The sequence below is a fragment of the Thamnophis elegans genome, chromosome 10 (genome assembly GCF_009769535.1).
Source record: "Thamnophis elegans isolate rThaEle1 chromosome 10, rThaEle1.pri, whole genome shotgun sequence".
In the NCBI taxonomy this organism is placed as follows: domain Eukaryota; kingdom Metazoa; phylum Chordata; class Lepidosauria; order Squamata; family Colubridae; genus Thamnophis; species Thamnophis elegans.
This window is the reverse complement of record NC_045550.1, coordinates 67,327,234-67,352,112: the sequence shown is the minus strand read 5'-3', so window position 1 is coordinate 67,352,112 and position 24,879 is coordinate 67,327,234. Positions and strand designations below refer to the sequence as shown.

Here is a 24,879-nt window from a genome sequence, read left to right as displayed (position 1 = left end):
AGCTGTGCAAAAGACTCCTAAGCTGGAATTAGCCTTCTGTAGAAGTCACACTTGCTTCTTGGTCACACTTTGTCACACTCCCCAAAATATGCGCAAGACGGTATGTTTCTCAGCATTAAAAAAGTCCACTCTTAATTTATCACCTTCTAGGGCAAGGGTTAGTGGGGGCTCAGTTCTTAATTTATCACCTTCTAGGGCAGGGGTTAGTAGGGGCTCAGTTCTTAATTTATCACCTTCTAGGGCAGGGGTTAGTGGGGGCTCAGTTCTTAATTTATCACCTTCTAGGGCAGGGGTTAGTGGGGGCTCAGTGGCTGAATTTTTCTATCCAAAAGGCAGGCCGTTCGGCGGTTCGAATCCTGAGCGCCACGTAATGGAGTGAGCTCCCGTTCCTTGTCCCAGCTTCTGCCAACCTAGCAGTTTGAAAGCACATAAAAAATGCAAGTAGAAAAATAGGGACCACCTTTGGTGGGAAGGGAACAGCACTCTGTGAGCCTTCGGCATTGAGTCATGCCGGCCACATGACCATGGAGACGTCTTCGGACAGCGCTGGCTCTTCGGCTTTGAAAGGGAGATGAGCACCGCCCCCTAGAGTCGGGAACGACTAGCATATATGTGTTTATCTTTACCTAGGGCAGGGGTCTGGGAATTGAAGTCCACAAGTCGTAGAATTGGACTGGCATCAGAAAAGTAAAAGTATATATTTGTTTCCTCTTCTGTTGAACCTTCTCTGAATCTAAATCGATTGGCAGCCTTTATGGCTAATATGTATGTATGTATGTATGTATGTATGTATATATGTAGAGTCACAACCCCTGGTATGCCCAAATATGGGAGGAAGCCTACTGCTTCCTTTCTCTGTCTATTGGCTCACCCCAGGAGACCATCCAGACAGAAAGCCATTATTTTTACTGTTGCCTTTGCATAACAAATGCAACATACACACACACACACACAAACACATATATGCTATAAAGCCATCTCTCTCTCTCTCTCTCTCTCTCTCTCTCTCTATGTATCATATATATATATATATATATGTGTGTGTGTGTGTGTGTGTGTGTGTGTGTGTTTCTTTTTTTTTTTGTGCTGATAAATAAATAAAGAGAGACTAGTATAGATCTATTTCAAGCTATTTAGCTCTCATCAGCTAGCCACACCCTTGCTGGGAATCAAACCTGTGCTCTATTGCCTCTTAGGCAGATGTGTTACCCATTGAGCTACAGGGCTCGACTCCTTATCAGCCAGGCCAGGGTGAAAGGTATATATTTAAAGTCACAACCCCTGGTATGCCCAAATATGGGAGGAAGGTCACACTTCCATTCCATTATTCCATTCCATTATTTATCAGCATAAATATAACAATGTAACAAAAAAAAAAAGGCAACAGTAAAAAATATTGGGTTTCTGTCTGGATGGACTCTTGTGACGAGCCGAAGGACAGAGAATGGAAGTGTGACCTTCCTCCCATATTTGGGCATACATATACATATATATATATGCTGTAAATAAATTAATAAGATGTCATTAGGCCATTCCGTTCAGCCACAGAAAGTTCCACTGTATTCTTGGCATTCTATACCTGTTTTACTGAATTAATGCGTTTTTACGGTTTTCTCCAATGCTGGGAACTATAAATTAACCAAAGAGGAACAGTTTTCACCACACGTTAGAAGCCAAGTTGACACTTACACGCCACCCCAAAAATACGATGATACTACGATTCTACAAGCGTACTGAAAGTTTCTGTGTTTGAAAAAATGTGTTAATTGGAAAAAGTGCTACCAGACTCCTGGTTCTTGTATTTTTTTTTAAAACAAAAATAGACTAGTCTAGTTTTCCTCCTACGAGGCTTCACAAGAATGACACCATTATTCCCAGCAAAGCCGCTGTATTCACAAGTCTTGGTCCAATTAAGTATACGGTGTGAACAGAATTTCGGAGGTTCCCAAATTACTCCCGTTGGGATTAGTAGTTCTGGGAAAAGACAACACCAAGAGTGCCAAGCAGGACATCAATCCTTGTAGCCAAAGGTAGAATGCCCTTGGTGCCTGACCTGGGTCAACTGTAATGTGTGAATACAGCCAATGGGATGAGTTACCGTATTTCTCGGCGTATAAGACGCACCAAGATTTTGAAGAGGCAAATTTAAAAAAAAAGTTTTTGCCCTCTGCAGACCTCCCCAAAATGGCCTGTTTTTAATTAAAAAAAGGAGCATGCATAGCAGGGGTGGGTTGCTAATCCCGTTCCAACCGGTTCGGTTGGAACGGGGCTGGCGGCGTCCTCGTGCACGTGCGCAGTTCACGCATGCGTCTTAGCGCTTCCGCGATGCTCCAGCTGCTCGCGGAGACTCCCGCAGGCGCTGTATGTGCCATGCGCCTGTGTGGAAGCGCAGAAGCCTTCAAAGACCGGTAAGGAGCGCGGGCGGGCGGGTGGGCCCTTCGCCGTTCCCGGAAGTTACTTACTTCCGGGTTGGCCGACCAACCGGTTCGCGGGGACCGCCGCGAACCGGTTGAAACCCCCCCCCCCCGATGCATAGCCTTTAGGAGATTTGTAGAGTTCTCCTGGGGACTGGAAAACGAGCAAAAAACGGCTCATTTCTACCCTCCCCAGCCCCCAGGGGCACTCCGGAAGCCTCCTAAAGGCTATGCATGGCCATTTTTGCAAAGGGGGGGGGGTCGGGAGGCCAAAAATGCTGTATTCAGTGTATAAGACGCAACCAGATTTTCAGCCACTTTTTTGAGGGGAAAAAGGGGCGTCTGATACTCCGAAAAATACGGTACTCAAAGGCGGGCAAGCTGGGCCTCAGTTATCCGGGAAGCTTCTGCAAACCCAGGTGAGGCGCCAGATTCAGACACAGGCCTAATCTGTGTGAAGCAGCCGCCGGTATTCAGCTGGTTTGGATCGGTTCGGGCGAAGCAGTAGTGGCCACCTGCATGTGGGCCGGCCCACCCGCCTTGGAGCTATGCTGTCCTATTTTAGCCACGTTTTCTAAGCAACATGTATGTGTGCAACAGGGACATGCAGTCAGGGGAGGCAGGGAAGGCAGAGCCTCACCACTGTCATCATGAAAAGAAAAAATGTAAAAGGAAAAAGGCTGAGCTAGTTGCTACCAGAGTCACAGTGGATGACTCTGCTTAGTGCATAAATGTTTAAAAAAGCCTCTAAAAAAGTGCCCTCTTCAGGGGGAAGCAGAACGAGGTGCCTCATTTACTCTGACTTTATGATCACTCGAGCAGAGCTAAGCAAGGGTTAAAAGCCGAAAAATCCCTTATGTAGATGAGGCACGTGGTATTCTCACCTCCTGTAGAGGGCGTTTTTTAGAGGCTTTTTAGAGGCTCTGGGAGCAGCTAGCTCAGTCTGACCTCAGGGCTCTCGCCTTTTTCCTTTTACATTTTTTTTTCTTTTCATGATGGCAGGCAAGAGCAGAGTTGAAATCCTCTCTGAAACAGCTGGAAAAGGTGTGGGGAGGGGGGAGGAATTCAAAAAAGTGTGATTGCATGCAGAGCCACGTTGCCTTTTCAAACACACAAACACACAGAGAGCTGGATAAAAGTCTATAAGCCCAGCTTCACTGATTACAAGTTTGAAAAGGCAACGTGGCTCCACCTGCAATCAAAGGCTCGGATCGGAAGGCAGCAGGGGAATGGGGGGGGGGCGGGGTATGGCAGAGGAGCTGCTTCTGTGTTTGTGTTTGTTTGAGAGTGAGTGAGTAAGAGAGGGATCCAACTTCTCTGTGTCCGTGTGTCTGTTTGAGAGAGGGGGAGGGAGAGAGAGAGGGAGGAAGGAGGGGGAGGGAGAAGAAAAAGAATGAAGGAAACCTATTTCGCAAAGGAGAAAAACAAATGCTGTCGCTTTAAATCGGAACTGAGCATGCCTGGCTGTGGAATTCTGGGAGTTGAAGTCCACAAGTCTAAAAAAAATTGAAACCCCTGTGTCAGTGCCTCACCAGCCATAAACCTCACCGCATGTCACTGGTGTGCAAGCTGTGCGCGCGAGCAAAGTGCCCGCGCTGAAGGCTGTATGTATCTGCGGAAGGCGCGCGTGCGAGCGAGCGAAGCAAGCGTCCACATGTACACACTCACATTTTCGGTGCGTGGCGAACCGGTGGTGAAATTACGCGAAACCCACCTCTGCTGTGAAGACGCTCCGGGATCCCACCACCCACTCAGGTGTATCCCCCATCACTGAGGGGAATCTCTCCCTCCCCCAAATTCTCAACCATTTCTGTAGAGATTCTCAGTCCCAAAGATGCTTTTTTTTTTCCAGGACTTTCTTTTCTTTTTTTCTTTTGAAGACGTTTCTCTTCTCCTCCCAAGAAGCTTCTTCAGCTCGAGCGGGATAATCCTTCCATTCCCCACCAGAAGCTTCTTGGGAGGAGAAGCGAAACGACTTCAAAAAGAAAACAAAAACACAAAAACTGGCCTCTTGAAAAAAATCACCTTTGGGATTCTCAACCATTTCTTCAACGTTTCATCCTGGCTTGAAGTGCCGCCTCGTTTAGCGTCACAACTTACAAGGGTCCCTTTACTGACGGTTCGACGTTGCAACACCGCTGGGTGAGGGGGGGGAATGACTTAGGACCGGGTTTCAAAGCCGCAGCCTTCCCTACGGCCACGTCATCAAAATTCAGACACCCCCCCCTGGCAACTGACTCCTATTTACGATGGGTGCGGGTCCTGTGATCCACTTTATGACAAGCAAAGTCAACGGGGAGGCTCTGATTCACTTTTAACAACCGTGTGGCTAACTTAACAACTGCCAGGATTCGCTTCCCGACGGGGGCAAGAAAGGTTGTAAAACGGAGCAACACTCACCTAGCAAACATCTCACTTAGCAACAGAGATTTTGAACTCAATTGTGCGTCGTAAGCCGAGGACTACTTGTATAAAAGTATTAGCTAGACCAGATGGATGGCACATAAATATAATCATCATCATCATCTTTTAACGACCCCATAATCCTTTGCGGGGAAGAGACTGGGCAACTGAATGAAGCTAGCTTAGTGCTTACTGGCCAGATGCCCTTCCTATCACCAGTGCGGAGTTTTGTTGAGGAGATATATTCTCATGGATGGCACATAAATATAATGAGTTAATAAAATAAATAAGTAAAATAAATTACTTATTATGAAAGTAAAATAAATTACTGATTTATGAATAAATTATAAATTGCCCAAATTTCTTTAATCCAGTGTTTCTCAATCTTGGCAACTTTAAAAGGTGTGGACTTCAATTCCCCAGGCTGGGGGATTCTGGGAATTGAAGTCCACACCTCTTAAAGTTGCCAAGATTGAGAACCGATGCTTTAAAGACCCACAGCCGAGTGGACAGAGACTACTGATCTGAAACCAATCAATTGAATTTTAAATTAAAGAGTTATGTTGGGCAGGAAAGGAAGATAATCTGATCAGTCAACTTGGTTTTAGGGGCTGGCAACTTCTTAACTTTGTTGCTTTTCAAGCTGTTGCGAGCTTTATAACCGATCAAATTGCATAATTACATCAAGTTCTTTTTGTTCCAAGCTGGAAGAAAAATTCAAATTGGGCACATCCTGTTTTAGTTTAATCTCTTGGCAGCTCAGCTGTGCCAGCCCAATTGTTTATGAGTCACACATTTTTCTCTCTTTTCTATTTTCACCTTTCTCTAAGGACACAGACAAGGCCAGGGGTCACTCACATCTTATTTTGGCTTCACCACAACACCCTGTGAGGTTAGGCCAGGGTGATAAGACAATGTTTTACCAAAAAGTCACCCAAGCTGGTTCTCTGGATGCAGCTGAACCTGACGTGGGGACGTGTTTTGACTTCCTCCTCCGAATCCCATCCGCCGGCCAGTGTCGACTGGCGACTACCCGGAGGAGAGCCTTCTCTGTGGCTGCTCCGACCCTCTGGAACGAACTCCCCGTGGAGATTCGAACCCTCACCACCCTCCAGGCCTTCCGCAAAGCCCTCAAAACCTGGTTGTTCCGACAGGCCTGGGGCTAAAGAGCTGTTGCCCCCGTCTCGAATGGCATGACTGTTGTGAGTTTTTAAATTATATATTGTTATGTTGTTGTTTTTAAATCTTTTGTCTGTCTTCCCCTCCCCGGTTCGAGTTGTGAGCCGCCCTGAGTCCCCTTCGGGGGGGGAAAAGGGCGGCATATAAATTTAATAAATTGAATTGAATTGAATTCCCAATCTAGCCTATGTAGGTCAGGGATCACTCGGTGGTCTCCCATCCACTAATTAACCAGGCCTAATTCCTAATCTGCAAGGCTGAATACAGTTTCAGCCAGCTGCTGATCATGCTATCACTACCAGAGGCAGCCTGGGTCAGGAGATGGGGGGCCTGCCCCAACCTCAGGGCTAATCATCAGCCCTGAGGTTGGGGCTGAAGACCAACAAGAAAACCTTGGTTTCATGGCAAGAGGAAACAATGACGATTCCCAGAAAGCGAATGGGAAATCCAAAATGACTCACTGTGATTTCTTTTTTGCTAGCTGCATGGTTTCCTTTTCTCAACACACAGACATACCCACAGATAATCCACAGGAAGAGACGAGGTGGCGCAGTGGTTAAATGCAGTACTGCAGGCTACTTCAGCTGACTGCAGTTCTGCAGTTCTGCAGTTCGGCTGTTCAAATCTCACCGTCTCAGGGTTGACTCAGCCTTCCATCCTTCCGAGGTGGGTGAAATGAGGACCCAGACTGTGGGGGCGATATGCTGACTCTGTAAACCGCTTAGAGAGGGCTGAAAGCCCTATGAAGCGGTATATAAGTCGAACTGCTATTGCTATTGCTATAAGGCCACAGCTGAGCCCAGAATTTATATTGTTAAGTGAGACATTGGTTACTAATGACTAATTTAACAAAAGCCGCGATTCCCTTAAGAACTGTGGCGAGAAAAGTCGCAAGAGGGGGCAAAACTCGCTTACCAAATGATCCACTCAGCAACATAAATGCTAGACTCCACTGTGGTCGTAAGTTCGAGGACTACATATAAGAGGACACTGGTGGGCAAGTCGCGAGACTCCCACCCCATTTTTTTTTTGTAAAAAGGGGCAAGGATAGGAAGCCCACCGGCTTCTATATTAAAGTTTAAAAAAAGGGGGACAGAAAAGCTGTATCACTTGTCACTTCCGCTTTTGGGTTGGATGTCAGGAAGTGTGAAGCAAGAAAGTGAAATGAAAAAATAATAATAGCAGAAGCAGCACAGATTTCGGCTAAAATCATCTCGGAAACTTCCTAATGAGATGTTCTTGAGAATTGCTTTGTAGGGATACGAAACGGGGGACATTTATAGTTTGAGAAACATTTAAACCAGCATTCCCCATTCAGACAATCATTGGTCATCTGGGGGCGCCATAGAAGGAAGTTACTTGATCTGTTCAGGGGTTGCTACAGATTGGTGTATTTCAAACCTGGCTCCTTTAAGGTGTGTGGACTTCAACTCCCAGAATTCCCCAGCTAGCTATGTTAGCTGAGGGATTCTGGGAGTTGAAGTCCACACACTTTAAAGGGGCCAGGTTTGAAAAAAAAAATCTGATCTAGATGATCTTGGGGGTGCCCTCCAAGTCTATGGCCAGGTTAGTATGACTTTCTTAGCCCGCCATACAGACAAATAGACTGCACTGGTGTGAACACACCCAATTCCCCAGCCAAATCTGGCCCCTTTAAGGTGTGGGGACTTCAACTCCCAGAATTCCCCAGTCAAACCAGTCCCCTTTAAGCTGTGTGGACTTCAACTCCCAGAATTCCCCAGTCAAACCTGTCGCCTTTAAGCTGTGTGGACTTCACCTCCCAGAATTCCCCAGTCAAACCTGTTCCCTTTAAAGTGTGTGGACTTCAACTCCCAGAATTCCCCAGTCAAACCTGTCCCCTTTAAAGTGTGTGGACTTCAACTCCCAGAATCCCTCAGCCAACATGGCTGAGGGATTCTGGGAGTTGAAGTCCACACACCTTAATGGGACAGGTTTGAAAGAAATACTAATCTAGATGATCTTAAGGATGTCCTCCAAGTCTATGGCCAAGTTGATATGACTCTCTTAGCCCAGCATACAGACAAACAAACTACACTGGTGTGAACACAGCCAGTTTTCTCTCTCCTTTCTAATTAACAGCTGTCAATATTAGGGGCGAAATGGCTCCCTCCATCTTACCCATGTATTTTTTGCTCACTGGCAGAGGTGGCCGACTCCATAATCCCTCATCCACAGCACCACCACCCCTCCCAATCTGCCTTGCTCCAGAAGTGATTTCATCAGTTTAAAATGAAATTTCTCAACAGCCCTGCCCTGATCTGCAATTTTTCAAGTGTTACCAAGAATCTAGAGTTGAACTGAGGAGAGAAACCTGCCAATGTCATCTCTGCCTCCAGGAAGTCAAAACGAATCGACTGGCAGCTGTCACTCTCTCTGCTTCTTCTTATGGATTCACACAGTAAGAGTTCAAATAACACATTGAACCCAGGCACTGAATCAATCCATGTCCTAAATTTACAGTCTACATCAGTGTTTCTCAACCTTGGCAACTTGAAGATGCCCAGACTTCAACTCCCAGAATTCCCCAGCCAGCATTCACTGGCTGGGGAATTCTGGGAGTTGAAGTCCGGACATCTTCAAGTTGCCAAGGTTGAGAAACACTGGTCTACATTAAACCACAGATTAAACAAATTTGGCTTCTTGCAAAATGCTACATCACCAGAACACAAGCTATGCTGAACCCCAATCAGTCTTAAGGGGTCATGTGAATGCAGTGGCAAGGTTTTGGAGACACCCTAGTAGTTATATATGGATTTTTCTGATTTTATTTCTGTCCTGCCTTTATTATTTCTATAAACAACTCGAGGAAGCAAACATATTCATTTCTCCTTCCTCCTCCTATTTTCCCTACAAAAACAACCCTGTGAGGTGGGTCAGGCTGAGAGACAGAGATTGACCTAAGTCATTCATGCCTAAGGTGGGACTAGAACTCACGCTCTTCTGATTGGCTCAGTCACCGAGCCAGCTTTCTTACCTAAAGCAGGACTAGAACTCACAGTCTCCTGGTGATAGGCCCAAAGTCACCCAGCCAGTTTTGATGTCTATGGTGGGACTAGAACTCACTGTCTCCCGGTGATGAGCTCAAAGTCACCCAGGCAGCCTTCATACCTAAGGTGGGACTAGAATTCACCCTCTTCTGATTGGCTCAGTCACCGAGCCAGCTTTCATACCTAAACTGGGACTAGAACTCACAGTCTCCTGGTGATTGGCTCAAAATCATCCAGCTGGCTTTCATACCTAAGGAGGGACTAGAACTCACCGTCTCCTGGTGATAGGCCCAAAGTCATCCAGTCAGTTTTGATGCCTATGGTGGGACTAGAACTCACCATCTCCTGGTAATTGGCTCAAACCCAGCTGGCTTTCATGCCTAAGATGGGACTAGAACTCACCGTCTCCTGGTGATAGGGCCAAAGTCACCCTGGTGGCCTTCATACCTAAGGTGGGACTAGAACTCACAGTCTCCTGGTGATTGTCTGAAAATCACCCAGCCAGTTTTGATGCCTATGGTGGGACTAGAACTCACCATCTCCTGGTGATTGGCTCAAAATCACCCAGCTGGCTTTCATACCTAAGGAGGGACTAGAACTCAGAGTCTCCTGGTGATTGGCTGAAAATCACCCAGCCAGTTTTGATGCCTGCAGTGGGACTAGAACTCATCAACTCCTGGTGATTGGCTCAAAATCACCCAGCTGGCTTTCATACCTAAGGAGGGACTAGAACTCACCATCTCCTGGTGATAGGCCCAAAGTCACCCAGTCAACCTATGTGGCTTATATAAACATAACAAGGGCCCCTTGAACATCTGACTCAGCCCTTGTTTCTGGAAGGATCCCTGCGGGGCGAGTTCAGTTGTGTGCATGCCAGCAAAGAAAGGATTGGGGGTGGGGGGACCAAACCAACCACTTCCTTCCTCGTGAAAAATCAGAATTTTCTCCCAAAATTCTGCCCTCTTCTGAGAGAGACGCTGCATTCTGACCCTCACGAGGAAAGAAAGCTTGAAAAGGGAATTGGTCAACATCCTGCAGTTATAAATTCCCAGAATCCTAGAGTTGGAAGGGACCTTAGAGGTCTTCTAGTCCAACCCCCTGCTCAAGCAAGAGTCGTCATCCAATCTCAGAGAAACGGCTCTCCCGTCTCTTCATGAAAACCTCCAGCAGGAGGCAGGCCATTTCGCTGTCTACAGCTAGTCCTCAACTTATGACCCCCATTGAGCCCAAAATGTCTGTTTTTAAGCGAGACCGTTGCTAAATGAGTTTTGTCCCATTTTACGACCTTTCTCACCGCGGCTGTTAAGTGAATCACTGCTGTCGATAAGTGACTCACACAGCTGTTAAGTGAACCCGGCTTCCCCATTGACTTTTACTTATCAGGTGGTCGCAAAAGAGGATCATGTGACCCCGGGACACAGCAACCGTCATAAGTATGAATCAGTTGGCAAGCGTCTGAATTTTGATCACGTGGGCCTTGGGCTGCTCCCAAGGTCGTAAGTGTGAAAAAAACGGTCATAAGTCCCTTTTCTCAGTGCCGTGGTTAACTTGGAACGGTCGCTAAATGAACAAGGTTGTACGTCGAGGACTACCTGAACACAAGGCCCAGTTATCGAGGTGCAACCTTGTTGAATCCAGTTTCTTCCTATCAAAGGTGCTCAGAATTGCGTTTCAAATTGAAGGAGTATATGAATCAATATGAATCAATATTTGCTTCTGCTTATATTATTGCAGGCTGTCAGAAATTAGCCTAGCAAATTGTAACCTTAATACTGGACTGCAAATGTTATCTCACTGCTGCGTCTCGCTTCCATTCTTGGCTTCAAAGCTAGGCACATTCTTGAAAACATAGAAGAAATTGTTACACGGGGATATCAGGCCCCATGGATAAAGGAACCAAACTAGGGAGTTTTCCTGGCTCATAAGTCCTTACAGCATTCTGCCGAAAAACAACTTGGCAAATGGGGGCTGCCACCCCCTACACAAGGCTATAGGGATACTCCACAGATAAGGTAGGCAGAGAGAGGAGCTTGAACAAAAGGACGCTTTAAAGATCACATTGGTAACGATTCTTGGTCTCTGATTGGATAAACTTTGCTTCTATCTGCCTAAAAGGTATATAGCAGTTAGACTTAGCAGTTAGACTTATATACCGCTTCATAGGGCTTTCAGCCCTCTCTAAGCGGTTTACAGAGTCAGCATATCGCCCCCAACAACAATCCGGGTCCTCATTTCACCCACCTCGGAAGGATGGAAGGCTGAGTCAACCTTGAGCCAGTGAGATTTGAACCGCCGAACTGCAGAACTGCAGTCAGCTGAAGTAGCCTGCAGTGCTGCATTTAACCACTGCGCCACCTCAGCTCTTTTTAATACTCTGAGCCCCTCTTGCAGGGGGCGGCTATTCCTTCCATGCATTTGTTTGTAAGTTTTGGATATAGTTTTGTCACCCAGCTTTTGCTATGGCTATCAATAAAAGCTGATATTTTTTGCAAGCCTCGTTTTGAGCCTCCCTCATTTTGGCATTTCGGTGGCTCGGGGGGAAAACTGTTGGAATCTTACAAAATGAAACCGAAAACGTGGCGGAAAATAAAAACTAGTTACGCAACAAACAGCGTGACTGAATCATTTACGTTAACATCAACTTTGTTCCTCATTTAGGTTTTTTTTCCCCATCTGCTGGAAATCACAGCAATACCGTGCCAATCTTTTTTTTTTTTTTTTTAAAGGGGTGGGGGAAAACAACTAAGCAATTATAGGAGTTATACATTAACCTGGAAACACAAAAGAACATTCAGAAGAAATCGCCAGCCAGTCCAATTTTGGAGAGAACCCTGTAAATATATTAATTAAAGAATCGAATGACTTGAATGAGACTTTGGAGGAAGGAAAAAGCACTCCGCTTCGATTCCATAAATCAGAATTTGAAATAAAGGAACCTGAAATTCTCTAATTTGTATCTGTTACAGACGGCCTCTATTACAGGGACCCTGTTTCCCCCAAAATAAAACCTCTCTGGATAATAAGCCCAATCGAGCTTTTGAGCGCGTATTTTCTCCCCTGAAAATAAGCTTGCTGCTGTTTGTTCAGTGAATTTTGCCCCATTTAGGATTTTTCTTGCCACGGTCGTTAAGTGAATCAATGCAGTTGGTACGTAAGTAACACGGATGTTAAGTAAACCTGACTTCCCCATTAACGTTTCTTGCCAGAGGGTCTCGAAAGTTGATCACGCAATCAACTGCAACCGTCATAAATATTTTGATCGTGAGCATGCTGCGGCTGTCGTAAGTCTGAAACACACATTTCCCCCCCGTGCCGTTGTAACTTCGAAAGGCGACTAAACGAACTGTTGTAAGTCGAGAACTGCCTGCATTTATTTCAAATAATACATTTTATTTCCCTGGCTGTTTTGTGCACCCCTAACTCTCTTCGCAAAAGTTAAGAGAAAGTTGCTTTTTTTTCCCCAGTGAAAAAACCGAATAGCTAAGAATGCAAAATTCTAAAGTTTTCGCCTCAAGTTGAATTAACTTCCAGCAATTCCTTTGAAGGGGCCGTGTGAGGCTGACGCTGCATTCAGAAAAGGGGAACTGAGACCCATGTACAAAGAAGGAACCGAAAACAATCCCTGAGCACGGCCAAACCAGATGGGGGCCAAAAAAAACCTCCCAAACTTTGACAAAATGTGAAAGAAGGCAGAGAATTCAACGGAGACAAAGCTGAAAGTCCTAAACCCTTATCCTATCGTGTCATGCCCTGTGCAAACAGCGTAGACCAATCAGCAAAGACTGAAAAGAAGAAGAAAATGATAATTTTTGGCTGAGCAAATTATATCAGAGAGCTCAAGGAAGTGAGCCAAGCTGCAAGCTGTCCTTCTAATCAACACCAAAGGAAAAGAAACTTCATTCCAAAGAATGGAGTCTGGAGCTTCCTTCTCTCACTTCCCACACTCCTACTCCTATCTATCTATCTATCTATCTATCTATCTATCTATCTATCTATCTATCTATCTATCTATCTATCTATCATCTATCTATCTATCTATCATCTATCACTGTATCCATCTATCCATCCATTAACTATCTATCTCTCCATCCATCCATCCATTATCTATCTATCCATCCATTATCCATCCATCTATCCATCCATCTATCTATCTATCTATCTATCTATCTATCTATCTATCTATCTATCATTTTATCCATCTATCCATCCATTATCTATCTATCTATCTGTCTATCCATCCATCCATCCATCTATCCATTATCTATCACTCCATCCATCTATCCATCCATCATCTATCTATCCATCCATCATCTATCCATCCATTATCTATCTATCTATCTATCTATCTATCTATCTATCTATCTATCTATCTATCATCTATCTATCTATCTATCTATCTATCTATCTATCTATCTATCATCTATCTATCACTATAAATCTATCCATTATCTATCACTCCATCCATCCATTATCTATCTATCTATCTATCTAGCTAGCTAGCTAGCTAGCTAGCTAGCTATCTAGCTAGCTAGCTAGCTAGCTATCATCTATCTATCACTATAAATCTATCCATTATCTATCACTCCATCCATCCATTATCTATCTATCTATCTATCTATTGTATCTATCACTCCATCCATCCATCCATCCACTATCTATCTATCTATCTATCTATCTATCTATCTATCTATCTATCTATCTATCTATCTATCTATCATCTATCTATCTATCTATCTATTGTATCTATCGATCCATTGATCCATCGATCCATTCATTCATTTTCTATTAAACAATTTTGTTCCATGGGGCAATTTTATTTTTTTTATTTCATTTATTTGCTTATTGTTACCATGAAATAACTTTTGTTCTATTGGGTGATTTTATTTTTCGTTGTACTTATTTTATCCACTTATATCCCGCCTTCATTATTTTTACAAATAAGTCAAGGTGGGGAACCTATCCAACCCACCTTCCTCCTATTTTCCCCACAACAGCAGCCCTGCGAGGTAGGCCCATCTCTGAGAGGAAGGGACTGACCCAAAGTCACCCAGCCAGCCTGCATGCCTAAGGCAGAACTAGAACTCACCGTCTCCTGGTGATTGGCCCAAAGTCACCTATAGTTGGGTTTTGTGCCTAAGGTGGATCTTGAACTCACGATCGCTTGCTTTCTAGCCTTATGTCCTGACCATTAGGCCAAACTGGATCTCTAAGACTTAGGATGTATAGGTAGTCCTCCATGTACGACCACATTTGGGACCAGAATTTCTGTTACTAAGCAAGAGTTAGGTTGTTAAGTGAATCAATTTTTTCAGCGCTCTTGTAACTTCAAATCGTTGTAAGTCAAGCATCTGAGTTCATCCTCCTTTATGTACTGAATGCCAGGGGTGGGTTTCAAGTTTTGTTTACTATTGGTTCTATGGGCGTGGCTTATTTTGTGGGTCTGGCCTATTTTGTAGGTGTGGCTTGTCGGTCATGTGATCGGGTGGGTGTGGGCAACTTGTAAAATATGGTGAAACACACTTAATAACACTTGCTTAGCAATCAAAACTCAATTGTGGTCATAAGTTCGCTCCTCTCTCGCTCTCCGCCCCTCTCGTCTCGCTCCCTATCCTCGCTACCCTCTCTTTATTGGTTATTTCTTTCCTTCTTTCTCTTCTTCTTTCCTCTTTCTTTGTTTATCTCTCTCATTCTCCATCTCTCTTCCTTCCTCCTCCATCTTTCTTCTCTTCCTTCGTTCTCTTTCTTTGTTATCTCTCTCTTCATTCTCTCTCGCATCTTCTCTCTTGCCTCCTCGTCCCTCTCTCCCTTGATCTGGGTTCATCTTTCTCCTCCTCCTACTCATCCACCTCATCTCTCTCCCTCTTTATCTTCTTCCTCTTCTGTTTCTTCTCTTCTCCGTTCTCTTTCCCTTTCTCCTTCATTCTCTCTCTCTCTTCCTTTCATTCCGCCTCTTTCCCTCCTTTCTCTTTCTCTTTGTTTATCTCTCTCTCTAATTCTCTCTCTCTCCCCCCCTTTCCTTCTCCCTCCTCGCTCCAGCCCACCTCACAGGGTTGTTGTGTGACAGATTACAGGCAGCTCACAATTCACAGCCACAATTCAGCTCAAAACTTCAGTTGCTGAGCCAGGCAGCTGTTCAGTGAGTTTTGCCCCATTTTACGAACTTTCTCACCACAGTTGTTGAGTGAATCACAGCCACTGTTAATTTAGTAACACCGTTGTTAAGTGAACCTGGCTTCCCCAATTGACTTTGCTTATCGGAAGGTCGCAAAAGTGGGACAGGGCAACCGTCATAAATACTTGCCAGCTGCCAAATGTCCAAATTTTGATCACGTGACCATGGAGATGCTGCTACGGTCGTTAAGTGTGAAAAAAAGGTCACAGGTCATTTTTTTCGATGCTGTTGTAACTTCGGTCACTCAATGAACTGTTGTAAATCGAGCACTACCTGTACAATATCCTAAATTAGGCCAGGAAGACTTAAAGGCTTGCGTTCACATATCATGCCAATTTTGGCTGATCTGAGTTACGGGTGGGTTTTTGAGTTGTTGTTGTTTTGAGATATGGTGGGTTAATGACCCTTACTCAATTACTTCGTAAAGCATCGAGGCATTGTTGAATATGGGCTAATTCGGTAGCCAGGTTAAACGCGTTGTGTGAATGAAATCACAGGGCCAGTTGAAAGAATAAGAGTATTTGCATTTGGGGTAAGAGCGGGCTTATTTAAAGGCTCTCTAATATTCGCAGAGGAACTAAAGAGCCTCTGGATGCGGGCGAAGGAGGAGAGTGCAAAAGCTGGCTTGAAACTCAACATTAAGAAAACTAAAGGATCATGGCATCCGGCCCTCTCAATTCCTGGCAAATAGTTGGGGAAGAAATGGAGGGAGTGACCGATTTTATTTCCCTGGGCTCCAAGATCACCGCAGATGGAAACATGCAGCCAAGAAATTAAAAGATGCTTGCTCCTGGGGGGGGGAAAGTGATTGCAAATCTAGACAGCCGACTAAAAAGCAGAGACATCCCCCTGCCAACAAAAGTGCGTCTAGTTAAGGTTGTGGTTTCCCCAGTCGCAATGGATGGCTGTGAATTTTGGACCATAAGGAAGGCTGAGCGCCAAAGAATGGAGGCCTTTGAACTCTGGTGCTGGAGAAGACTCCTGCATTGAGTCCCTTGGACTGCAAGGCCATCCAGCCGGTCAGTCCTAGAGGAGATCCACCCTGACTGCTCTTTAGAAGGCCAGATCCTGAAGAGGAAACTCAAAGACTTTGGCCACCTAAGGAGAAGGAGGAAGGACTCCCTGGAGAAGAGCCTCATGCTGGGAACGATGGAGGGCAAAAGAAGAAGGGGACGGCAGAGAAGGAGGTGGCTGGATGGAATCACCGAAGCAGTCGGCATGAGCTTAAATGGACTTCAGAGGATGGTAGAGGACAGGAAGACCTGGAGCAGTGGTTGGTTTCAAATTTTTTCAGAATCTCTTCTGTAGGTGTGGCCTGCTTTGTGGGAGTGGCTTGCCAACCATGTGACAGGCTGGGAGTGGCTTTTCGGCCATGTGACTGGGTGGGAGTGGGTTGCCAGCCATGTGACTGGGTGGGAGTAGCTTGCCAGCCATGTGACTGGGTGGGAGTGGCTTGCCAGCCATGTGACTGAGTGGGAGTGGCTTGGCAGTCATGTGACTGGGTGGGCGTGGCCAACTTGTAAAATGTGGTGAAACTCACTTAACAACGCTCTTGCTTACCAACCAAAATGTTGGCTCAGAAACTCTGGCATTTGAAGCACGCAAGTCTTTAAGCTGTCAACTTACAAGACCCTTGCACCCCTAACCCTTTAGAAAAAAAACCCCAGGGGTGTTCAAACTTGACAGCTTTAAGACTTGTGGACTTCAACTCCCAGAATTCCTTCTCCAGTCATGTTGGCTCAGGAACTCTGGTATTTGAAGCACGCAAGTCTTAAAGCTGTCAAGTTACAAGACCCTCGCACCCCTAACCCTTTAGGGAAAAAACCCTCAAGGGTGTTCAAACTTGACAGCTTTAAGCCTTGTGGACTTCAACTCCCAGAATTCCTCCTCTCACTCTTCATCTTGATGATGTGCGGACGGGAGGGGGGGGGAGGGAGCTGGAACTGGTTCTAAACGGCACGGTAGATTTGGGGAACTTCTATAGAAGAGCTTAGAACTGGCAGGAACCCACCCCTGGCCTGGAGGAACGCTGTCCGTGGGGTCGCGATGGGTCGGACACGACTTCGCGACTAACAACAATATTCGCAGAAGGTATAGATCGGAAGGGATCTTGGGAGATCATTCAGTCCAACCTCTGGCTGGCTTAAAATTACGTAGCTATTCAATCAGGCCATTTCAAGAATGAAGTGATTATGTTAGTAACCCCAGGTAATTATAAGTCAGCGTGAGACACACAGCAGCCTGAAGGTAAAAGGTGACTCAATACTCGATACGCCACTGACTTATATCCTGGAAATGGGAAAATTGTACTTAAGAACACTAATATCCACTGCCTTCCCAAACAAACTGCCTTCAGAAATCTAGCTTTTTGGGGATCAGGATTTTCTTTTAACTTTCTCCCTCCTCTGTTTGCCAGAGGCAGGGAAAATGCTTGGAAAATAATCTGTAAGCTGCCTAGAGGGGAAAGCGGTTGAGGTATAAATTTAATAAATAACTAATTTATTATTAATAATTCCCGTAACGCTTCTTATCTGAAATCGGAGGATTGGCTGGCAGTCTTGGCAAGGTTAGCCAAGCCTAGCATTTTTATTGATTAGCCAGGATTTGGGTGTTGTCTTCATTCTAGACTCAGGCCTTAAAGGTTCCCCTCGCACATGCGTCCTAGTCGTTCCCGACTCTAGGGGGTGCTACTCATCTCCGTTTCAAAGCCGAGGAGCCAGCGCTGTCCGAAGACGTCTCCGTGGTCACGTGGCCGGCATGACTCAACGCCGAAGGCGCACGGAACGCTGTTCCCTTCCCACCAAAGGTGGCTCCTGTTTTCCTACTTGCATTTTTTAACCTGCTTTCGAACTGCTAGGTTGGCAGAAGCTGGGACAAGTCACGGGAGCTCACTCCATTAAGTGGCACCAGGGATTCGAACCGCGGAACTGACGGCCTTTCTGATCGACCCGCTCAGCGTCTTGGCCACGTCTAAAAGCCATACAGGCCTTTAGGACAGTGTTTTTCAACCTTGGCCACTTGAAGATGTCTGGATTTCAACTCCCAGAATTCCCCAGCCAGCGAATTCTGGGAGTTGAAGTCCAGACATCTTCAAGTGGCCAAGGGAATTCTGGGAGTTGAAGTCCAGACATCTTCAAGTGGCCAAGGGAATTCTGGGAGTTGAAGTCCAGACATCTTCAAGTGGCCAAGGTTGAGAAACACTGCTTTAGGATAATGTTTTTTTTTTCCCCCAACCCTGGCAGCTCGAAGACCTGTGAACTTCAATTCCCAGAATTCCCCAGCCAGCATCTGTACAACAGGCCAGGAAGATATGGGTCCCTGGTTGGCCCATGTTAGAAAGTCCATTTTTGGTTTATCTGAACACCACCACCACCACCCGCAAGCAAAGGCCAAAGCGTTGATATCTGAATCACCAATTCTGATCACATCCCACAACTTCCTCTTTCTTTGCTAAGTTAACTGGGCTGAATTCCCACAACACGCTTAACTTTTTTTTGCTGAGGATGCAAAAAAAAGGCTGCATTCACACAATCCACCGAATTTTCCTTTCGGGATAACCAAGTTGTATTCACACGGCAGCTGAACTGTCCTTCCAGGAAAACCAGGCTGCACGCGCACAAAAGTGCTTAACTTTTTTTTTTCTAGGATAACCAAGCTGAATTAAACACGACAGCTTAACTTTTTTTCTTCCAGGATAACCAGGCCGCATTCACACAACATGTTTTAACTTTCTTTCCAAGATAACCAGACAGCATTCACACGAAACGCTCAATTTTGCTTCCAGGATAACCAGGGGACATCCCCACAGCACCCTTAAATCCTCCCCCCCCCCCCGCCCTCACCCCCACGGATAACCAGGCCACACCAAAACTTAACTTTCCTGCCATTCACATGACACTCTGAATTATTTTTTTCATCATAACCAAGCTGTATTCACATGAAACGCTGACCTTTCCTTCCAGGAGAACCAGGCTGCCTTCAGAAGACACGCCTAACTTTATTTCCGGGCTGAATTCACATGACACGCTGAACTTTCCTTCCAGGGTGCATTCGCAAAATACACTGAATTATTATTATTATTATTTTCAGGATAACCAAGCTGTTTTATGCATTTAACGTGTGGCAAATACCTGGGACTTATAGTGGTTCAAATGTGAATGTCCAGTCCACCCAGCCATTCAAGGACAGGGTGATGGTCTATGTTTGGGGGAAAAAACCTCCAAGCTGCATTCACACAACAGGCTGAGGAGCCTTCCTTGCAGGAGAAGCAAGCTGCATACAAATGACACACTGAACTTTATTTCTAGGCTGCATTCACAAGACACACTGAACTTTCCTTCCAAGATAATCAGGGTACATCCCCACAGTACACTTAACCCCCCCCCCCTCCCAGGATAACCAGGCCACACCAAAGCTTTCCTTCCAGGATAACCAGGCTGCATTCACAAGACACACAACTTTATTTCTAGGCTGCATTCACACTTAACTTTCCTTCCAGGCTGAATTCACAAGACACACTGAACTTTCCTTCCAAGATAATCAGGGTGCATCCCCACAGTACACTTAACCGCCCCCCCCCTCTCTCCTAGGATAATCAGGCCACACCAAAGCTTTCCTTCCAGGATAACCAGGCTGCATTCACAAGACACACTGAACTTTATTTCTAGGCTGAATTCACAAGACACACAACTTTATTTCTAGGCTGCATTCACAAGACACGCTTAACTTTCCTTCCAGGCTGCATTCACAAGACACACTGAACTTTATTTCTAGGCTATATTCACAAGACACATAACTTTCCTTCCAGGCTGCATTCACAAGACACGCTGAACTTTATTTCTAGGCTGCATTCACAAGACACATAACTTTATTTCTAGGCTGCATTCACAAGACACGCTTAACTTTCCTTCCAGGCTGCATTCACAAGACACACTGAACTTTATTTCTAGGCTCCATTCACGAGACACGTTTAACTTTCCTTCCAGGCTGCATTCACAAGACACACTGAACTTTATTTCTAGGCTCCATTCACAAGACACACAACTTTATTTCTAGGCTGCATTCACAAGACACACAACTTTATTTCTAGGCTGCATTCACAAGACACACTGAACTTTATTTCTAGGCTGCATTCACGAGACACGCTTAACTTTCCTTCCAGGCTGCATTCACAAGACACACTGAACTTTATTTCTAGCCCAAATCACAAGACACGCTGAATGTCTCCCCCCCCCCGCACCCCACCCCAGGTTAACCAACATGCATTCCCACGACCCCCTCAACCCCGTCCTGCCTCGGAGCCCCGAAGCCCCCAGCCCAAGCCTGGCCTAAAGAAAAGGAACCGAGGCCAAAAGTCCCACCCGCGGCGGCTGGCTGGGCTCCCTCCCCCCCGCTCCCTTCCCCGGCCGGCTCACCCAGGCGGAGGAAAAGCACCACGCTGAACATGGAGAGCAAAGTGGGCACCACGACGCCCAGGAAGGTGGAGAGCTTGCGGGACGCCGGGGACGCCTCGTCCGGCTCCAGCGAGGAGCTGCTGCACAGCCGGTAAGCCAGCAACGGGCTCCGCTCCGACAGGGCGCCGCTCCCGCGGCCGGACATGATCCCCGCTGCTGCTGCTGCTGCTGCCGCGCCGCTCCGGACGGGGCGATGGCGAAGCGGCCTCCGCCTGCCCGGCCTCCCCGGCCGGACGCGCCGCCCTCGGCCGGCCCCGGTCCCCGCCTCCTGTCCCGGCTCAACCCCGAGCGCCCGGCCCGCCTGGAGGAAGCACCGGCTCGGTGTGACTTCTCCCGGCTGCCCGGTGGGCGGTGCTGGAGACCCCGCCGGCTCCGTTCAGACGACTCGGGTGGAAGGAGAGTTCCGAAAGGGGGCGCGTTCACACGGCAAGCTGGGTTGGGCGGAATCCCCGCCTTAGGATAGGATGGGACAGGATAGGGTAGAGTGGAGTAGTAGGAGTAGTAGAGTAGAGTGTACATAGAGTGGAATCGAATGGAGTGGAGTAGTAGTAGTAGAGTAGAGTGTACATAGAATGGAGTGGAGTAGTAGTAGAGTGTTCGTAGAATAGAATGAAGTGGAGTAGTAGTAATAGAGTGTGCAGAGTGGAATCGAATGGAGTGGAGTGGTGTAGTAGTAGTAGAGTGTACGTAGAATGGAATGGAGTGGTAGTAGTAGAGTGTACGTAGAATAAAATGGAGTGGAGTAGTAGTAGAATGGAGTGGAATGGAGTGGAGTAGTAGTAGAGTGTACGTAGAATAGAATGGAGTGGAGTAGTAGTAATAGAATTTACATAGAGTGGAATCGAATGGAGTAGAATAGAAGTAGTAGAGTACATAGAATGGAGTGGAGTAGTAGTAGAGTGTGTGTAGAATGGAGTGGAGTAGTAATAGTAGAGTAGAGTGTATATAGAATAGAATGGAGTGTAGTATAGTAGTAGAGTGGAGTGGAATGGAGTGGAGTAGTAGTAGTAATAGTAGAAGAGTAGAATAGAGTGTACATAGAGTAGAGTGAATGGAGTGGAGTAATAGTAGTAGTGGTAATAGAATAGAGTGTTCGTAGAGTAGAACAGAACAGAACTAAATTAATAGAATGGACTGGACTAGAATAGAATAGAATAGAATAGAATTCCTTATTGGCCAAGTGTGATTGGACACACAAGGGATTTGTCTCTGGTGCAGATGCTCTCCGTGTACCTAAGGAGAATAAAAATACATTCATCAAGAATCATAAGATACAACACTTAGTGATAGTCAAGGTTACCAATAAGCTATCAAATCGTACTAGGAAACAAATGAAAACAATCCAAATTAAAAGATTCAAGCAACATGGTTATGGTCATAAGTGGGAGGAGATGGGTGCTAGGAAGGATGAGAAGAATAACAGTAACACAGTCGTAGTAGATAATTCGACAGTGTTGTGGTACTTTAGTTGTTTAGCAGAGTGATGGCCTTTGGGGAAAAAATCTGTCCTTGTGTCTAGTCGTTCTGGTGTGCAGTGCCCTATAGCTTCGTTTTGAGGGTAGGAGTTGAAACAATTTATGTCCAGGATGTGAGGGGTCTGTACATATTTTCACATATCTTCATAAGTTCCACGAAGCAAAGCACCACAAAGTGTCTTGTGTAGGCAACAATGATTCCTCCCCCATCTTAAAGGTAGTCCTCGACTTACAACCCTTTGTTGAGTGACTGTTCGAAGTTACAACAGCACTGGAAAAATGTGACTTTTTCTGTATGCCTTCTGCATAGGAAAAAAAAGGGTGCATGAACTGGGCGTGGCTAGTCTATAGCGAAGAGAAGGACCAGGGGAGACAGGAGAGCATCTTCCAATATTTGAGGGGCTGCCATAGAGAGGAGGGGGTCAAGCTATTCTCCAAAGCACCTGAAGGCCAGAGAAGGAAGAATGGATGGAAACTGACCAAGGAGAGATTCAAGCCGGAGGAATTTCCTGACAGTGAGAACAATCAACCCATGGGACAGAAGTTGCCTTCGGAAGTCGTGGGAGCTTCATCACGGGAAGCTTTCAAGAAGAGACTGGAGTGCTATCTGTCAGAAATAGGATTTATACCATGGTATATTGTTTGAGCTGGTGGGGGGTTGGACTAGATGACCTACAAGGTCCCTTTTAACTCCGTTTATTCTGTTATATAACGAAACAAACAACATGCAAATCTCAATTATATTAAGGTGACTAAAATATATTTACAATCCCCAGGGCATGCCACAGAGTTTGGGTACGTCCATAACTAATGTTTGGAAAATGAAAGTTGAAAAATTTGACCCACCCTAAGAAGTCCTTGACTTATGGCCACAGTTGAGCTCCCAAATTCTGGTTGCTAAGAGTGAAGTCAGTCCCGCCACTCCCCCGAATTTTACAAACTTTCTCGCCTCAGTTGTTAAGGGAATCACTGCAGTCCTTAAGTTAGTCACATACTGAACCATTTGAATCTGGCTTCCCCCTTCCCTTTGTTTGTCCGAAGGTCGTAAAAGGGGAATCGCGTGACCCCGGGGGACACTGCAACCGTCATAAATACGAGCCAGTCACCAAGTGATCCATTTTGATCGTGGGATTGCGGGGGGATGCTGCAACAGTCGTAAGTGTGGGGGAAAAAAGATTCCTAAATCACTTTTTTCAGTTCCATTGTAACATTGAATGGTCACTTAAGTGAATGGCCGTAAGTCAAGGACTACCTGTATAGCTCTTCTCAACCTGGGCGACGTCTGGAATGGGTGGACTTCCAACTCCCGGAGTACCCCAGCTGGAAGTTGAAGTCCAAGCCATCTTGAAGTTATGTCCAGGTTGAGATATTTTAGCAATAGCAGTTAGACTTATATACCGCTTCATAGGGCTTTCAGCCCTCTCTAAGCGGTTTACAGAGTCAGCATATTGCCCCCAACAACAATCCGGGTCCTCATTTTACCCACCTCGGAAGGATGGAAGGCTGAGTCAACCTTGAGCCGGTGAGATTAGAACCGCTGAACTGCAGATAACAGTCAGCTGAAGTGGCCTGCAGTACTGCACCCTAACCACTGCGCCACCTATTTTGGATTAAAGAGCCACAAAAGTCCTAATCGGAAGGGCCCCCCCCCCCATTCAATTCTGGAACTGAACGGAAGTCTGGTTCCCCCCCCCCACACACACCATAGAGTCTTCTCCTAGCACAGCATCCTCTTACCTGTCCTAATTGGAAGACCATCCAAAGGGAGCCACAGCAGATGGAATGAAAGAGCCACTTGCGGCTCCAGAGCCACAGATTGCTGACCCTTGGTCCAGATGACCTCTGAGTTCATTTCCTAAAGTATGACTGTTTTAATTAGAGTCCCGGTTAATCTATCAAAAAACCTTTTCTAGCTCAGCACAATATATTGGACCCCTAACTGGGCCGGTTCGAAATTGATTCAGAAAATTAAAAAGCAATTAAGATTAGCGTGTTGCGCGGAGGCAGTGAACCGAGTTTGAAACAGCTCAGATCCTGCTTTTTCATTTTTTTTTAAACTCCCCCCCCCCTTCTCGGCCGCTATCTGCAGAGCTCTACTCTGCTCACCCCGCCTGGGAACGATGGTATCTGTAGTCCAGCAGGTCAGGGGAAGCTAGGAAAAAGCGGATCAGTTTTACACTGGCTTCCCCCCCCCCAGTCTGTCTCCAGATTAAACAAGTTTTTTTTCAGTCAGCCCAACCGCTGGGGACTCCCATCGAGATGAGGAACATAAAATGTTTAAAAGCAATTAAAAAGGCAGTCGGGATCGAGTGGCAATAAAAACTCCCCGTCCAGCCTGCAAATTCTCCCAGGGAACTTCAGTTCTCCTTCGCGGTAGGAAAAAGCTATAAAATTAATAATTGGTCTTCTAACTAATACCAACGTTGTCTTTATTATTTAAAGGACTCGACCTGAATTTGTGCCAAGCAGGGAAGGATTTGTCTCCCAATGCTGGGCTGGAGCAGAAGAAAATGCATCTCCCCGGCTTCTGGTTCCCGGGCAGGGGAAGATGAGCGGTGTAGTCCATTTGGAAAGAGCCAGGACATGTTACCTTTAAAGCCCTACATGGCTTGGGACCTGGATATCTGCGGGACCGCCTCCTGCCACATACCTCCCAACGACCCATAAGATCTCACAGATTGGGCCTCCTTCGGGTACCGTCGACCGGGCAATGCCGTTTGGCGACTACTCGGAGGAGGTCTTTCTCTGTAGCTGCAGAGAATGATCTTCCCGCAG

The 24,879-nt window shown here is 46.1% G+C and overlaps 1 protein-coding gene across 1 annotated transcript in view; it reads right to left on the bottom strand.

Annotated features, from left to right (window-relative positions):
* The window catches only part of LOC116513742 (solute carrier family 12 member 9-like), a 97,879-nt gene extending 77,056 nt beyond the window's left edge, over window positions 1-20,823 (bottom strand). The window contains exon 1 of the mRNA XM_032224924.1: window positions 20,591-20,823. Within this exon, the coding sequence (XP_032080815.1) occupies window positions 20,591-20,774 (184 nt within the window). The 5' untranslated portion in view covers window positions 20,775-20,823. The remainder of the gene's footprint in view (window positions 1-20,590) is intronic.
* Between the last annotated feature and the right edge of the window lie 4,056 nt (window positions 20,824-24,879).